The 18,847-nt window shown below is 38.8% G+C and overlaps 1 protein-coding gene across 7 annotated transcripts in view; it reads right to left on the reverse strand.

Annotated features, from left to right (window-relative positions):
• Window positions 1-18,847, reverse strand: part of ARHGAP21 (Rho GTPase activating protein 21) — a 115,785-nt gene that overhangs the window by 72,157 nt on the left and 24,781 nt on the right. For 3 of the 7 annotated variants that reach the window (XM_060782413.2, XM_060782412.2, XM_060782408.2), the window contains exon 1: window positions 3,298-3,417. The exons of 2 other annotated variants lie outside the window; for them this stretch is intronic. In XM_060782413.2, the coding sequence (XP_060638396.2) occupies window positions 3,298-3,381 (84 nt within the window). In that variant the 5' untranslated portion in view covers window positions 3,382-3,417. Of the gene's footprint in view, window positions 1-3,297; window positions 3,422-18,847 lie in introns of those variants that run through there. 2 more of the 7 variants (XM_060782409.2, XM_060782418.2) reach the window with 2 other exon arrangements.

Here is an 18,847-nt window from a genome sequence, read left to right on the forward strand (position 1 = left end):
AAGTTAATACATTTTGGTTTCTTTTGTTATAGGAATTTTGCGCAGAATGTTACAAAATTTTACAACATTAAGTAATGTTTTCTTTGGGAAAAGAGTATCACCAAACACCTATACTCTGAAACTTTGCTAAAGCAGTATTTCTGTCTTCAGACTACCAGACAGAAAAGTGTGCAGGAAAAGGCTGTACAGTTGGATTATAACATAATCTCAATTTGAGTCTGTCTTTTATAAAGTCACACCTGTTTTCAATGTTTACTTTTGTTAGTTGCTCAACCATATAACCCACAAACAAAGTTTATACATAGCAAGATCCACCCAAGTTTTACTCAGAATGTTCCATATAATCCAATGCACTCTTTTTTCCTGGGCGTATTATTCCCCCCCCCCCCTTTGGTTTCTGTTATCTCTGCATTGACCCAAGCATGTTATGTGACTGAATATACAAACTCAGAAAATGTGCAAATATAAAACTGCTAGAGGTCTAAACTAGGTCTACACAAAGTAGTGGTATATAGACTACTGCTCCACAAAACATTTCCAGGAGAGAAACACACAGTTGTAGCCAATGGATGGAAATGTGGTGCTGGTTCCTGGAAATTTGGAAGGAATATCCTGTTCGTCTTCACGCAAATAACACTTTTTGATCTTTCAATGGCCACAGTCCTTAAAATCACTCATTTCAGGAAGTCACCTGGCTTATTCAGTGTTCTGAAGATGTTCTTGTTGTTGTTAGTATCGACAGAGGATTCAAGCTTGAGTTGCTCTAGAACCCCTTTACTGATCTTTTTAACAGTCCATATTCCAGATAAATTATTCCTATCAATGGGTTGATATCAATGGGTTTTTCGGGCTATATGGCCATGTTCTAGAGGCATTCTCTCCTGACGTTTCAGTAAGGATGCTTGCCATAGATGCAGGTGAAACGTCAGGAGGGAATGCCTCTAGAACATGGCCATATAGCCCAAAAGAAACCTACAACAACCCAGTGATTCCGGCCATGAAAGCCTTCGACAATACGTTATTCCTATCAACTTTCCTCACTGTCCAGCCTTCATAACCATACAAAGAAAATGGAATTGCAACAGTATGGACAACTCTAGCATTAGTATTATTCACTGATCTATCTTGACACTTGAGAATCTTGTCTAGTTTCTCCATAACTGCCCTTCCAAGTTCGAGTCTTCTGATTTCATGACTGCAATCGCCATTTTGATGAATAAATGAGCCAATGTATGGAAAAGTTTGAACTATATATTGAAATGTCTTCATAATCTACTTTAAAGTTATGTAGATCATCTGTGGGCATTACTTTTGTTTTCTTGATGTTTAACTATAAACCTGTCTTTGTACTTTCTTCCTTAAATTTCTTCAATAATCATTCCAGGTCTTTTCTATTTTCTGTAAAACTGTATTTATTCCAAAATCACTGTAAAGAAAAAACTCTTTTGTTTTAGTTTTCCTTCCATATTGTCTGTAAATATACTAAATGCGGATATTAACATTCACCACACAATTAAATAATTTGCTGTGATCATTTAGGCACCTAGGAAGTCTGATTTATACCATATTAGAACCTAGAAATATATCAGATACTTATTTGCTTAGTTGCTTCAGCCTAGTTTAGGTTATTTCAATACTGGCATCAACAGGACAATTTTGCTTGAAGTTGGTGAAGCCCAGCTACCCACAACTGCAAATCTTTGGTTACCAATTGGTTCTTGGTAAGCTCCAATGCACTTCAGCAAACTCACCATGAACAATGTGATTTCTTGTCCCCTGTCCATAATAATTGATAGAATCATAGAATCAAAGAGTTGGAAGAGACCTCATGGGCCATCCAGTCCAACCCCCTGCCAAGAAGCAGGAATATTGCATTCAAATCACCCCTGACAGATGGCCATCCAGCCTCTGCTTAAAAGCTTCCAAAGAAGGAGCCTCCACCACACTCCGGGGCAAAGAGTTCCACTGCTGAACGGCTCTCACAGTCAGGAAGTTCTTCCTAATGTTCAGATGGAATCTCCTCTCTTGTAGTTTGAAGCCATTGTTCCGCGTCCTAGTCTCCAAGGAAGCAGAAAACAAGCTTGCTCCCTCCTCCCTGTGGCTTCCTCTCACATATTTATACATGGCTATCATATCTCCTCTCAGCCTTCTCTTCTTCAGGCTAAACATGCCCAGTTCCCGAAGCCGCTCCTCATAGGGCTTGTTCTCCAGACCCTTGATCATTTTAGTCGCCCTCCTCTGGACACATTCCAGCTTTTCAATATCTCTCTTGAACTGTGGCGCCCAGAATTGGACACAATATTCCAGATGTGGTCTAACCAAAGCAGAATAGAGGGGTAGCATTACTTCCTTAGATCTAGACACTATGCTCCTATTGATGCAGGCCAAAATCCCATTGGCTTTTTTTGCCGCCACATCACATTGTTGGCTCATGTTTAACTTGTTGTCCATGAGGACTCCAAGATCTTTTTCACACGTACTGCTCTCGAGCCAGGCGTCCCCCATTCTGTATCTTTGCATTTCATTTTTTCTGCCAAAGTGGAGTATCTTGCATTTGTCACTGTTGAACTTCATTTTGATCCTACTATTGTTATTCAGTATTTCCATGCCCTTCTTTAGGGTCCTATCTTTGACTTTCAAAGTGCAGAGTCACCTCAAAGCAAACCACATATACTCTGGGTCAGAATCAACGTCAACTTTAGCAATGTCAAGTTTGGGAACTATTTTTTTTTTAAAAAAAAAAAACAAGCTAGTAACTTTATCAAACTCAAAATATACTAATCTGGTTATCTCCTATCCTCATCTTGCCTATATGTTAACTTGTCTACATTTTTAATTCAATATATTTGAAAGCCAAATAGTTTCCATGCAATGTCAAACCCCTGCACCCAAACATGTATTTTGTTTATACAGTACATAAAATAGGTACAAACACAAGTATTTTGAAACATAGCTAAATAACATATATACTTTTAAGAATAAACATGCTTTTAAAGCAGACTGTTCCTTCTGCATCCTCTATTATTCTTGAACTGAACTGCCTCTTACTTTGCTGCATACTCTACTGCAGTCTATCATGTTATAGGTTTACAAAGGCATTTATTTAATTCAATCCATTTAACAGTTAAAGTACAATAACTACTGCAGAAAAGCAGTGTTAATACACAGCTTATTACAGTTTACTAAATTTTACAGCATAGAAGATGCAGTGGGAGAAGGGGAAAGGACAAGGGGTCAAGTTTGTGCATTTTGCATATTTCCCCCCTCTTTATAAACATCTAAATATAATGGACAAACCTGGCCACTCCAAGCACAATACAGGTTACATATAAAATTCCAGTTGTGGTTGATCATGCAGTCTAAAATCTTGAACTGGGCCATGACTGCCTATAGCGCAGGCTGCATCTCTCTTCTGACTCAGCTTTTGTTCCTGTAGTACTCGGTGAGCACCGTCAGCTATGCAGTGCCCAGATCCAGGAAAGCAGTCCTCTCCTCCCTCCCTCCCTCATCTGCCAAGTCAGCAAGACAGCAAACTGCGGAGTGGAGTGCACTTAGGCATAGGCCAGGAGTGCCAAATTCTTTTTTCACAAGAAAGGGAGAGGGGGAAATCCCCAAACATCCTGGGATCACTCACTATAGCAAGGCAGAGACTTCCTTGCTGTGTCTTTCCCTGGAAAATGTATTAAGTATACATGTAAGTAAGACAATTCCAAATAAACTTACTTGGTGCATATATGCATATATCAGGCATCCTCAAACTGTTTGAACCACCAACTTCCAGAAACCCTAGCCAGCTTGTTCGACCGTCAGGAATTCTGGGAGTTGGAGGCCCAAATAGCTGGAGGGCAGCATTTTGATGACGTCTGGCATATATGAAATCATACAAAGAATGCTTTTAAAGTTTTGGGTATTCAAATTTTCAGTACTGCCTAATTTAAAGGCATGAAATGCTTAAGCAGGTTTATTAATGAACTAGCTTGGGGACCTGGTGTTGCCTGGGTTATTAGAAAAAGTCATTTTTGTAATTGTACGAAATGCATAAAGTTGTGGGTGAACTGCAACTCACATCATGCCAGGTTAGCCCCGAGACTCCATCAGTGGTCAAAGTTGTTATGTTGGACAAGTTTGCTCTCTAGGTGCATCATCAGTGGGGTCTGTGCTGGTCATGGTGTTTCCAGATGTAGGTGAACTACAATGCCCAGAAATGAAGGTCAGTTCCCCTCAAACCCCACCAGTAGGTTAAGTTGGGCATGGTAGTTCTGTGTGCCGAGTCTGGTCCAAGTCTATTGTTGGTGGTGATCACAGTGTCTCCGGATGTAGGTGAACTAAAACTCCCAAACATGAAGGTCACCCCCCCCCCCCAAAAAAAAACAACCCTCCAGTATGTTCACTTTGTCATGGTGGTTATGTGTGCCAAAGTCGATCCAGGTCCAGTTCTGATCCAGTTCTGCTCTGTTTGTTATGCAGACAGAGTTGAAAAGAGTAGGAAAGGGTTAAGAAAGAGGCAGTGGGTGGGATCATGCAAATTCCAAACCAATGAAGATAGTAAGAAACCCTGGGGTGCCTGTTGTGAAGGAAAAACAGGAAATCTAAGAGGAAATTGTTCCCATATGAAAGTATTCACTTGGATGGGGGAAGTATGGAGGTCATTGCCAGGGTTTGGGCTACATGTTCATGGTGCTCACTATAATTTGAAATGTCATTGGAGTTGGTACATTTGGTGGCTCCTCAGCACTGTGGGTTATAGCGGTTTGTGGACACGGGAGCCTGTCTAAGTGACACCTCTGTCACATACACACATACAGATTTCCATTTTTATTATGTGTGTAGATGAGTGTTTCATCATTCTGGGGGCACAAAAAGTTAAAAGAGAGCTTTAATTTCAAATGGGACAGCTTCACTTTCTCATCACAACCCCCAGCTACAAATTGACTGTACTGACTATCTTGCAGAGTGGTTGTAATCATGACAACACAACGTATGGAAACCATTTGAACACACCAAAATACTGCATCACTCTCACTCACACACATTACATCACTCTGCTCTATTTCTGGTCATAGCTGTATGCAAAAGCTGGTGGGTAACTATTATAAGACTTTGTCACTGGTTATAGTCAAAAAGCTAAATCTGTAAGAGAACAAACATTGGGAACATTGTGGGATGTGAGAAAACTAAAGGTATTTCAACTGGTACAATTTTTCAGTGTAAGACAACTTTTAATAAACCTCTCATCACACTGACTATTTTTCGACAATCATGGACTAGAAATGCCTGCAGATATTGTTTAATAGTAAATACTGCCTCCAGAATTATAGGGACAGCAGTGGATTCAATTGCTATCCACATTTATATCTCCAAGCTCAACCACAAAGTTATGCATCAATATAAATAAAAATTCAGAAATCAAATTATAGTTTGAATTTAGAAAATAAAAAACTACCTGCAGCCAAAGTTATTGGTACCAACCATATTGATTAAAATGCATCATTACAATTGTTATATATGTTTAGAAAGTGATACTCAAAAGCACAAATTATCGTGTTCTTTTGAAGGAAAAGTATCCAATGGACATACTTATTTATTTACGCTATTTCTACCCTGCCCATATCAGGGTGGCGAACAAGTCGGCACAATTCGATGCCATATATAAAATTCATACATTAACAATAGTAAAAACATCTCAAAACATTTAAAAGCATAAAAACAGCGAACAAAAAAGTTTTAAAAACTATGTCTTTGTGTTCAATCCTCATCTGTCCCATCGTCTTAGCTCATTTTCCGATTCAAGTTTGTCTAAGTTATACTGAGGTTCCAAAGGCTTGCTCAAAAAGCCAAATTTTCAGTTTTTTTTAAAAGTCTTTGTAAAAAGAGTTTCTGCTACAGGGAAGAAAGGTTCTTAACAGTTATTAAATATGAATGCATGTGTGTAACTGGCCCAGAGTCTCCCAGAAAGGGTGCTAAATTTCTGAAAACTGGAGTTTAGACTGCACTGTGTTAATGTAGTAACTTCCCAAGCTTTCTTCCAGACAAACTGTGCTGCTCCTCCTTACCTTCAAACAGATATCCAACTGTATTTGTTATTGCCACAAAGTACACTTAATTCCTCCTTTCCTCTTAGAAAGAGAACGCCTATTTTTCACATAACTGCACAGCACATCAATGGTTTTACAGCAAGGTCACTGCCAGACATGGCCACTGCAGAAACCAAAAGGGAGGTGGAGGAGAGGGAAGATAGACAGATGCCTGCCAAACTCTTTCTAGGTAATTTTGTTTTGCTGAGATGCAGCATAAGCACTTTTAAGATGATTATGTGCCAATGAAATCAAGGAGAAAAGGCACAATTGACAATACTACTGTACCATTGTGAACTTCACTATATTCAAACCATCAATCTGCAACCCAAGGTAATGCAAGTCTTTGGCACTGGCTGCCAATCCATTCCTGGGCACAAATCAACGTGTTGGTTTTAGACCTACAAAGTCCTATAAGACTATCTGAAAACCTGTATCTCCCTATATAGGTCTGCTCAAGTTTTACGATCTTTGAGGAATGGCTTTCTCTTTATCAGACTCATGGGAAAATATCTTCTTAGTGGTTGCTTCTAGGTTTTGATACTTGCTCCCAAAGAATATGATTCATCTCTATTGTCTTGTCTTCAATGAGCAACGACCTTTTTTAAACAGGTCTTCAGCTTTGGTAGACCAGAGTGGAGCGATATGCAATTGGACAAGGGACTTTATCATGTAGTGCAGGCATGGGCAAACTTTGGCCCTCCAATTTTGCACTCAAACTCCCACAATTCCTAACAGCCTAACAGGTGTTAGGAATTGTGAGAGTTAAAGTTCAAAACACCTGGAGGACCGGTTTGCCCATACCTGATGTAGTGCATATTTTAAGTGTTCTGATTGTTGTAATTTTTAATATTTTTAGGGTAGTCATTTAATTGAATGTGCAGGTTTTTTTAAAAAAAATAGTACTTGATATTGTTTTAGGTGCTCTACTTCAATCTATGTTGTAAGCCACTTTGAGTCTCATTCAGAAGGAAAGAGGAATATAAATAAAAAGAAATTAATCAACATTGTTCCCACAAAAATACACCATTGTTGTAAAAGAAGAAACATATTTTCTCCCATTATTAGTGAGTGCCTAATTATGAAATCTGCAAAGGCTTTTATTGATACTGGATTGTTTTGTGTGATTCAGGCTGCAAGGATCAACACAGCACCATTCCAAAGTATATAAAATACAATTGGATACTTCAGTAAAACAACTACCCTGATTTTCCTAAGTTGTGTGGAACAGCAGCTCAGGAGTATTATTACTTCTCTCTGTTCTTTGTTATTATTATTAATAACATCTATTGTACTTTTGAATGTACAAAGTTCAAAAGTAGAAAAAATATCTTGCTGGAGCAGTATCGAGAGACAAAACAGAAAAAATAGCACAGCAATGGGACAAAGTGTGCTAGATGCAATGGTTAGCTAGAGGGTCTTAAAGTTGTAAGGAAGGTACGCACTATATATGTCTAGAGCAGTGTTTCTCAACCTTCCTAATGGTGCAACCCCTTCATACATTTCCTCACGTCGTGGTGACCCCCAACTATAACATTTTTGTTGCTACTTCATAACTGTCATTTTGCTACTGTTATGAATTGTAATATAAATATCTGATATGCAGGATGTATTTTCATTCACTTGACCAAATTTGGCACAAACACTCAATACACCCAAATTTGAATATTGGTGAGATTTGGAGAATTTTGTCAGTTGGGAGTTGTAGTTGCTGGGATTTATAGTTCTCCACAATCAGAGAGCATTCTGAACTCCACCAATGATGGAATTGAACCACAGAACTCCCATGACCAACAGAAAATACTGGAAGGATGTGGTGCGCATTGAGCTTGAGTTTTGGAGTTGTAGTTCTCCTACATCCAGGGAGTACTGTGGACTCAAACAATGATGGATCTGGATCAAACTTGGCACGAATATTCAATGTGCCCAAATGTGAACACTGGTGCAGTTTGAAGAAAATAGACCTTAACATTTGGGAATTGTAGTTGCTTCGATTAATAGTTCACCTATAATCAAAGAGCATTTTGAACCTCATCAATGATAGAATTGGTCCTAACATCTCACACAGAATCCTCATGATCAACAGAAAATACTGTGTTTTCTGATGGTCTTTGGAGACCCCTCTGACATCCTTTCACGACCCTCATGGGTCTAGAGAAACACTGGTCTAGAGAATATGTGTCTCCTATTCAAGGAATGGGAAGTCAGGAGGGAAGGCAAAGGGGAAGGGAAGAGAAGTGATAATCTCTTGTAGGCATCAAACTGTGGGTATCAGTCCCATGGATGTGAGGGTCAAATTGTAAGTTTAAAATAAATTTTCCTATCAACAACACTAATTTAAAAAAGTTTAAAACATTAAGATGGGAATTAAATATCACATTCCACATTAAAATATCCTTCTACAGCACATAATTAGTAGCCAAGATAAGAAGTTTCTAAATAAATGAGAACTCACAACTGCCCTACATTCACTTGGTTCTTCTAGATGAACTTTGTAAACACAATAAGAGGAAATGGCAGCTGTCTTCGCTTACTATTGATAAGTGGAATTGTTGCACCACTGTACTTGTGTCCAAATTGCCTGTCAACCTATGCCATTTCATACGATTTTCTTCAGCAAAGAACACTAACAAGTGGTTTTCGCAGCTCCTTTCTCTGAAATAGAACTTGATAGCAGTAGGTAATCATTGATGATCTCCTGTCCAAGTACTAACCAGAACTGACCCTGCTTAGCTTCTAGGATCAAACAGAATCTGGTGCCTTTAGGTTATGTAGGCTAACTTCCATTCTTCCCACCTTTTGATTAAGCAGACTTCAGACTTGGAGGATTTCCCTTGCTTTTTAGTAAAATCCTGATGTGCAGCAATTAAAGACAATTGCAACATAGCAAGTGAAGATGGGAAGATACTTGCTTCAAACTAAGAAACAAATGTGCCTCTGAAACATATTCGGTTTTTAAAAATGCTTTACAAGTAACAGAACTGAAACAACAAGCCATGTCACACAAAAATCAATTACTGTTCTCCCTGTTCTTCCTTCTCTCCCTACCTGCTAAGTTTTCTTCCATCTCACCAGCTAAATTCAGAAGGGGGTGTGTGGGAAAGAAGTCTTGGTACTTCCTGCTGTTAAACAGGGAGGAGTCAGTAACCCAAAGGACAAATCGCAGGTCTGCCATAGTTCCTGATCGACCTTGCACACACCCCTGTACTAAGTACCTTTGTAATGTTTACTGTGCTGACTACTCCAGCCTCAAGAGGAATGCAAATGTTGCCACAAGCTATCACTGCCAGTTATCTATAGCGCAGTCTGCAACACTATCCCAGAATAATAGATTAACTCCTTTTAAAGACCTCTGGATGCTGTAATGAAGTCAGGGATTGTTTGCTGCACTGGAAGTGCTTACAGGTTTCATCTGATCACCAGTATGCAAGAAAACAAATACACACAGCAGCCACTTGTTTTTCCTCTCCTTTTGTTTATTTTTACTTGCTTTCTGTGATTCAAGCCAATATGACAAAATACTAATAAAAATATAGCATTTTTAATCTACACATGCAGCTACTTCTAAAATTCTGAAAATGGAGTTAAAACTGTTTTTAACTACTATGCCATTGATCATTACTATTTCATGAATTTTGCCATGGCTGCAGAAGTGCAATCTGGATGCTTGGTTTACTTTTTACTCAGAATAATACCAACTAGCAGTGGACATGAGAATTCAAATCCTGGGTCACCAAAGATTCCCGTCCAAAGTCCAGTTAGTTCAATCAACTTCTAGGCATTATATATTATATAGCAATATCACCCAGTCTGCCACACCTTGTTAACAGTGGCATCTGATTCTAACTGCTGAATTTCCTATAGATGGCATTTTCTAGGAATAAGACGTTGCACAAGCATGGGTATACACAATTAAGGAAAAATTGCACCCCAAACTGAAGCAAGCAGCAAGTATACTAGGTAGATAATCATTCTGGATTATGGTCAGGTTTCAACTAACTAAAAATCCAAACCAGTCATGGCATTTCTTAGTTGGGTATCCAATGGTTTGTTCACAGGCTGTAATGATTGCCTTTGACATTTTCAATCGTAATGCTCTCTAGACCATCCTCTTGAAAATTGGATGCCCTGATAAATTTGTGAACATCCTGCAGCTCCTCCATGTCTTGAACAGTAATGGCTCCCAAAGCTGCCCATATAAGGTGGGATCAAGTATCAAACAGGGATGTGTTATTGCCCCAACCTTATTTTCCATCTTTATAGCTATGTTTCTACACCTTGTTGATGGGAAACTTCCCACAAGTGTGGAAATCATCTATTATGTCCTTTCGAAAAGGCCTTAAGACATGGCTGTTCGAGAAGGCATTTAATTAGTGCTATAATAGTGTGGTAAAGCTGACTGGAATGGAACAAGGAATATGAGATTGGTTATGATTCCACTATGAGACGAAGCGGATTTTTAGTGTAACTTTATAATTGTCGTATTGTTAATATGTTGTTCTGCGACTGCCTTTTTGTAATTTGCCTTTTTATGTATGTTGTACACCGCCATGAGTCGCCCTAAAGGGCTGAGAATGGCGGTTAACAAGTGCACCAAATAAATAAATAAATAAATTATAAATAAATTAGACAGATGGCAAGCTCTTTAACCTCAGCAGGCTGAAAGTCAAAGTCACAACAATGTCTGTTACAGAACTCTAATATTCTGATGACAATGCAGTTTGTGCTCATTCAGAGAAAGACCTACAGACCACTTTAAACACCTTTGCAGAAGTATATGCTTGGCCGTTCACTGAACATTGAGGAAACTAAAGTTCTCTACCAGGAGCACCAATCAAGGCCTCTGCAATGCCAGAAATAAAGCTTAATGGTTTAATGCTAGAAAATGTTAACCATTTCCACTATCTAGGTAATCACCTCTCCACAAAAGTCGACATCGACACAAAAATATAACACTGTCTGAGCTCTGCGAGTGCAGCATTTTTTTGAATGAAACAAAGAGTGTTTGAGAATTGAGACATTAACAGGGATAACAAGATGCTTGTTGATAAAGCTATTGTCCTTCCAACTCTGTTGTATGTCTGCAAAACATGGACCTTCTGCAAACATCACTCTCAACTTCAGAAAAGAATCCATCAGCATTGCCTCCAAAAAATCCTGCAAATTTCTTGGGAAGACAGGCAGACAAAATCTGTGTTCTGGAAGAAGCAAAGACCACCAGCAATGAAGCAATGATTCTCCACCACCAACTTTGCTGGACTGGCCTTGTTGTCATAATGCCCAATCACTGTTTCCCAAAGCAATTGTTTTATTCTAAGCTCAACATGGAAAACAGAATGATGGTAGACACGGATAGATTTTGAATTATGACAACGGACTTGGACTTGCATCTTTTAAATTGTCTTTTTAAACTTATGATCATGTTTTAATTAATGTTTAACTGTGTTTTTATTATTGCTGTTGGCATCTAATGGTTGCCGGTTGTGAGTCCCCTGCCGGGGATGAGAAGGACAGGATATACATGTCTGAAATAAAAAGACAACAAAAGAGATGGACTTACAGCTAACCTTAAAAATGTGGCATAGGTACAAAGAACTAGGAAGCCCTGCCCATCAAGTGCTCTAACTGGGGGTCAGCTGTTACTAACAGTGCTGTGGATTTTGAAGAGGCTTGAATGGAGGACGAAAGGGAGAAATGAGCCGAAGGGAAGATATGTTAAGCAAACTCTTATTGGGACTGCCTTCCATCTGGAAATTCATATCTGCCTTGCAAAAGACAATGCGGATCCAGAATAAGTCTCGATAGTTACTTAAAGACCTATTGCCAAGACTCTACCCTTGAAAGACAATCATACCTGCCCGTGAGTGATAGCCTATGATGATGATTTTGTACTGACAGATCCTGACAGTGCAACTTCTTTGCCCTAGTAATTGTGAAGGGACAAGTGAAGCGTGTCTAGCGCTGCTTTGACACCGAGCATTCATTTTGACATCTACAGGTGCTTAACTGTCAGCATCAAGTGGCACTACAAAATAATGACCTGCTTAACAGTCTGCCTTTCTCTGCTTCAAGCTGACACAATGGGTAAATTTCAATACAAAGTGTTTCCTTAGACGATATCTTGAAATTATTCCTATATAGCAAGACAAACAAATAGTTAGCATAAGTATTCTTGCTTGCATAGCTGTAGGTACATGAATGGGAATGAAATGGTATAACAATGTTGAATCCAAAAGAAACATTTTGCCAAAAGGTGACTATATCATCTTCATTGGAGAGAAAAACTGCATGGATTTTCAACCCTGATTCAATTTTATTACGTTCGTTCTTTCAGAGTTCATTCTTCAGAGAAAATGTTGCCCTGCATCTCAACAAAAGGAAAGTTGAGCAAATGCCTACAGTATGCTTTCATTCTCACACCATACCCTCTCAAAAGAAGACAAATTATAAAGAGGGCAAAGTATGTCTTCATGACATTATCAAAATACAAAGACTACATTCAACATCAGTGGTCCCAGGCAAACTAAGAGAAACCTACTCATGCCCTGTTGCTTTCCTTTGTGTATGCGTTCGAGTATTTTCTGAAGATTTCACAGAGTTTTCTTGGCAAAATTTGTCTGATGTGGCAGAGGGAAATTGTCATGGCCTTCTTCTGAGGCCGAGAGAGTATAACTTGTTCAACATCACCCAGTGGCTCTCGTGGCCAAGAAAAGACTCCAACTGTGGTCTCCCAAACTCCTAGTACAACACCCAAACCACAATAACATTCTGGCTCTCGAAGGTAATGGTTTTAATCTGTCTTGCCATTAACTGCAGTTTTACAGGTACACAAGATTTCCAGGAATGCAGACATTCTCCTGGAGTCATTCTGTCAACAAACCGAAAGACATCAAAAAGCCAATGCCTCATTAAAATGCCTGAATGGCATTTTCCATTCCAAACCTGGATTGTTTTGCATTAAATGTTGATAAGAACTTCAAGGTTTTGTTATTTACTTTCTGAACAACAAAAAATAGCCTTGAATACTACAGACAGTTCTATACAACAGGTTTCCATATCCTATTGTCCCTCAAATATATTTAGTTACAAAATATGGAGGATGGCAGACTTAGGGAAGACTACATTACATTACATTTGCAATTGAGAAATTTTCCAGTTACAGTTAGTCTTCCACATTTGTGGGTTGAAATTTTATGAGCTTTGATTATTCACAGATTTGGTTAATATGTTCTCTTTAACAATCTCTAGGCCTTCCAATGTGACTCTGTGAGCAACTTCTGTTGGACTACACAGCTGCGTGTGAGGATCTAAAATTTTGTTAAAAGGTGTTCTCTCATTTTAAAAATGTATTTCTTAAATTTGCGGTGGCGATCCATTTACGGATTCCCCCACCCCACGCAAACCACCATAAAAGTGGAAGATCTACTGTCTTTTCAACTGTAAGAAGGTGCCAAACATATAGTTCATTCATGGCATTATAGATTTTCCTTCCCCAAATTCTCTGGAAATAAGACTACTTTACAAAATGCTCCATATAATGTAGGACAAATTTATTTATCCATGTATTCATATCACTGTACAGTAGCTAAGCACTGCCACCCACCCAGAACAATGTCCAGGATGGGAGAAAGAAAGAATCCTTGTCTGCTAAATTCATAAATACAGTAATTACTACATAACATTACTGTGTATTGAACTGCTTTTTCTGTCAATTTGTTGTAAAGCATGATGTTTTAGGACTTAATTTGTAAAATAATAATATAATTTGATGCTTAATAGGCTTTTCCTTAATCCCTTCTTATTATCCAACATTCTGGCAGCCCATTTATGTTGGATAAGCGAGACTCTACTGTAAATATTACATACTCAATCATAAATTATGAACATACATTTAAAACCACTTTATGCCACAAATGAGCAAAAGTGAACTCGACTGTACCAACTAATATTCCAAAACTATTTCTTCAGTATAGCTTTGGTATTGTTTCCAGTCCTTACTTTCCAGTCCATACTAAACTTGGCACTAAGCAACTAAGCTCTAAAGCAAACATAAACCCTCTCCCTACAGTCTGTTTGCACCCAGGGAATGTGAATGTTACACCCAGGTCTGGAAAACCATGGCAAGAAATGCAGCAGGTAATAAGCAGTTGAGGGAGAGTGAACTCCAAACAACCAAGTGGAATACATAATTTACAAATCATGAGAGAGAAAGAGGGAGAGAGATCTAAAGTGCATCTGCATGAGCCTTTTATTGAAAGAGACATCAGATGACTAGTCCACAAATTGATGGCAATCATGTCAATTAACTACCAAATTGCTCTGCCACTGTTTGAACAGGAAGCCATCTTTGCTTTTTCTCCTGGCCCTCTCAAATTCAAATGTGCCCCAAGATCAAAGGGAAGCTGCTTTGCTTCTGTGACCTCTGAAACCAGGCAGATTCCGTTTTTCAAAATCATTCGCATATTCACAGCTGAGCAGCTTCAGAATTGTGGGTTAGCAGAAATCCCAGAAGAACAAAGCATTACAAAAATTCAGAGACAGTTTGTTACAGCTGCAAATCCTGCTTGCACAGGCAAGTAGGTCTCAACTGCATTTTTATTTAGAAACAATTGGAGTCGGACGATTACACACCAGGTTTTAAATAGTTCCAAAAGCAAAGTCTCTAATCTTACCCATTTCCAAACAGTAGTGGTGTCGATCTATTCTAGGTGATAGTCTGCAAAAGCTTAAGCTATAATAAATATGTTGGTCTTCAGTTGCACTCACATAGCTTACTTATATGATGCATTTGAACTTGTTATGAAGCAATGTTGTTCTTTAAAGCTCCTAGACTACAGAGCTGGCATACCTCTGATTCTGGATAGAGTTGTGTAGCTATATCTCTAGTATTGAGATTTTTTAAAAGAGTAACTACAACAACCTTTCTTAAAACAAACTCCTTGCATCTAAATCTTGAATATTATCAAGAATAGCCCTTTGAATTTTGTATCACCTTACTAAAACTGGTAATAGTGGTACACCGCACCTCAGCAATCTTTTTTTTCCCTAAATGAGCTTACAAATCATTCAGATTTGCTGAGGAGGAACAGCTCATTTATTTAAAATATTTTATCTCTCTCTTCAGCTGAGAAGGCTCCACAGAACATTACAGATTACAAAATAAGATATAGTCTCTATCTTTAGGTTTATTGTGGACAAAACAAAGATGGAGTTGAGAAACAGACAAGAGGAGAATGAAAAAAGAGCAAAACGTGGCAACCAGCTTTTCATAACAAAGATTTTACCACTACCCCTTATTAAATTGTGCTATTGCTGCATGGCAAAGGATTGGACTGGATGGACCGTGTGGTCTCTTCCAACTCTATGATTCCATGAAATTCAAATATGACATTTTCTCAAAAGTAGGAAACGTGGCCACACTAGGCCCCATCACCAACAATGTTTGATAAATCCCACTGACTGTAGTGTATATGAAAACCTCCACATGCAGAATAAAAGAATGCATGTTGTATGTAATAGGTTTTCAGTAGAAACAAAGTAGATCAAAGATTTTTGAAAAGTGAAAAAGATTAGAATTTGGGACAGTTAATTTTTATTACAATTCCCGAAATACCTCTATTTCTAAACATTTCTGAGCCCTATTGCTCCAATCACTTTCTAGCAAAGTGACATTAGTGTTCTAAACACCAATGTGTGTTTTTATTAGATCATTTTTAATCTGAGCATGGCTAGAGTTTTGTTGGTTTTTTTTTTCCTTTTTTGTTCCTGATTTAGAAAATCAGTCAAAAGCAGTCGCAGTCTCTCCCTTCTTTCTATTTCTCAACAAATCTGTCTCATCCAAACAGCTAGATGAACACCAGTTGGGAGAAATCCAATTAGGACTTCCTGCCTTCATCAGTGGAATGTGGGGGTTGTAAATCCATTTCCTCTTTTTAGCCCCCACCCCCCTCATGCCCTTAAAATACTCACTCTAGAGCACATTTTCAGGGACTGAAGGAGGAAAGGAAATGAGAGTCCTGCTTCAGAATCAGGGCCCCTGGAAACGTTTTTAAAGTTGGGAGCTCAATATTTCTCAGACAGATTATTAAGTTTTCCTACACACACATCCATTACAAAGCAAAGAAAACACTGAATGTATTGTGTTAAAATAAAAATGAATGGAAGCAGCGAACACTCTACCATCAATACAATGGCAAGATAATGAATGTTATAACACTGAATGAATTTTAAAAACACACACACACAATTGATATATCAAGCAAGAAAAACTATGTAAGATTATTAAGAGAATGCATTTATAAGGTGCCCTGTGACATCCACCCTTCCACTTGGCTACTTTAAAGGCAAAAGCTTTGGTGATACCTTAGAGCAAAATATAGGGCAGCATGCATAATACTCTCAAAAAATTGCAAAAACATGTATACCTACCAAGCTTGAAGTGTAGAGAATCAGATAAAAGGCACAATCAGAAAGAGGGAAAATTGCTTCTCCCAACCATTATCATTCAATCATCTTTAGACATGAAGACTCTTGCTAACACAATGTGTAGTTAGAAATCCCCTCTGTCAGTTTAATGTAGCTTAATCTGAAAGGCGTGCATAGGACAAACTGCAGGTAGTCTTTCTTTTATTTCTGTGTGGAGTCAATGACAATATCTGTCTCAATGTTACTTAGTGTTTGATCATTAAATACCCTTTAGATAAGAATTACTCAGGAGATACTCAACTAAATGACCATTTTGTGGGGAGATTCAGCCTAATCTGAGTGGGGGCCTTGAGTTTGGGTTCCAGAGTCTATGTGCAAAAGCTGAAATCCACTCATGAAACATTAGTTCCCATCCACTCTTTATGCTATGTTTTAACACAAAACCAGGACCCATCTCTGGTCAGACTACAATCAGCTCCCCATGCAGGTACATGAGGGAAGCCTCCCACAAGAATGGTAAAATGTCAAACATCTGAGCGTGCCCTGGACAACGTCCTTGCAGATGGTCAATTCTCTCACACAAGAAGCGACTTGCGGTTTCTAACATCACTCCTGATATGAAAAAAATGAATAAAGCTATAATGTTAAACATATTTACTAAACTGTAAGCCACACTGAGCTCAATTAAAATACAAACCTATACCCAACTGACAGAAATCTAGAGCTAGGGCAAAGCGGTCAATTTCCAGCCAACCACTTTTTAAATTCTTTGCATGTGTATTTTGTTAAGTGCCTGTATTTTTAAACAGACCCAAGAATCCAAACCACTAATTATGCATCACAAGTGAAGATCTTCAGATTCTTTACAAACCTTTCCAGTCTAATCATCAACACAATGTTGTTTTAGTTTAAATGTGGCTGGCTACAGTCTTTTTGGTTTGTGTTTTCTGAAAAAAGATTTCATTCATACTACTAACAAATACAGTACTAAAGTAAATACAGCTTAAAAGTTGCGAGTACAGGGAAGTCTTGGCTGCCATCGCAATATCCTCTGAGAGTATACTGCACCACAACTTTCTGTCCTATTTGGATTTGTGCTTTAGTCTCAAATTTTATAGAATTTTTTCAGACATGCATTTATAGTATTTGTGGTTGTTTGAATTATACCACATGCAAGATTTTTACCCTCATCAAGTTTCTCACATTACTCTCCTTGACTTCTGTCTTAAAGTCCATGTATGAAAATGCCTGTATGGCCCTACCAACGCTGCCACAAATAACAGTTTCAAACTTAGTGATTAGAAACAGATAAGCATCAGGTAAAACTCCCTGAAGGTGACCCTTCAACTTTCTATCTAGTCTCTAGTAACACACAAATACCTGGGAGTTACCCTGGACCGTTCTCTGACCTACAATATCAAGCAAAAAGTGGGTACCAGAAAGAACATCATACGAAAACCGACTGTCACAACCTGGGGATCACAACCAGATAGTGAATAATTTGCCCTTGCGCTTTGTTACTCTGCTGCTGAGTATGCATGCCCAGTGTGGAACACATCTCACCAACAGTGGATGTGGCTCTTAATGAGACATACTGCATTATCAAGAAGTGTCTGCACCCCACACCATTGAAGAAAGAACACTGTTTAGCTGGTATTGCACCACCTGACATCCTCCGGGAATAGCAACCAATAGTGAAAGGACCACAGTTACATCTCCGGCCCATCCCCTGTTCAGATATCAGCCAGCACGCTAATGACTTTAGTCAAGAAATAATTTTCTAAGATCTACAGAGACACTCAGCAAGCAAGAGTCCAAAAGTACCAGGCTAAAACCCAGAACCTCAACCAATGGCTCATACAAAATGAGAGACTCTCTCCTGGGCACACAGAAAACTGGGCAATTTGGAAGGCGCTGAACAGACTGCACTCTGACACCACAAGATGCAGAGCCAACCTTAAGAAATGAGGCTACAAAGTGGAGTCCACAACATGTGAGTGTGGAGAAGACCAAACCACAGACCATCTATTACAATGCAACCTGAGCCCTGCCACATGCACAATGGAGGACCTTCTTATAGCAACACCAGAGGCACTCCAAGTAGCCAGCTACTGGTCAAAGGGCATTTCATAGAATGACATGTTTGCAAACTTGGGCGGGGGGGGGGGGGGGTTATAACTGTTTGGTTCGCTCCTGATCCGATAAATAACCAAACTTCCTATATAACAGTCATGTGACCTGCCAATGGATTCCATCTAGCAAATGCATGTATGGAGTACAGACTCCTGCAAGTGCAATGGCTATAGGCACCAGATTTATAAATAGCTCAGTCTAGCAGAACAAATAAG

This window comes from Anolis sagrei, chromosome 6, assembly GCF_037176765.1.
Source record: "Anolis sagrei isolate rAnoSag1 chromosome 6, rAnoSag1.mat, whole genome shotgun sequence".
Classification (NCBI taxonomy): Eukaryota; Metazoa; Chordata; class Lepidosauria; order Squamata; family Dactyloidae; genus Anolis; species Anolis sagrei.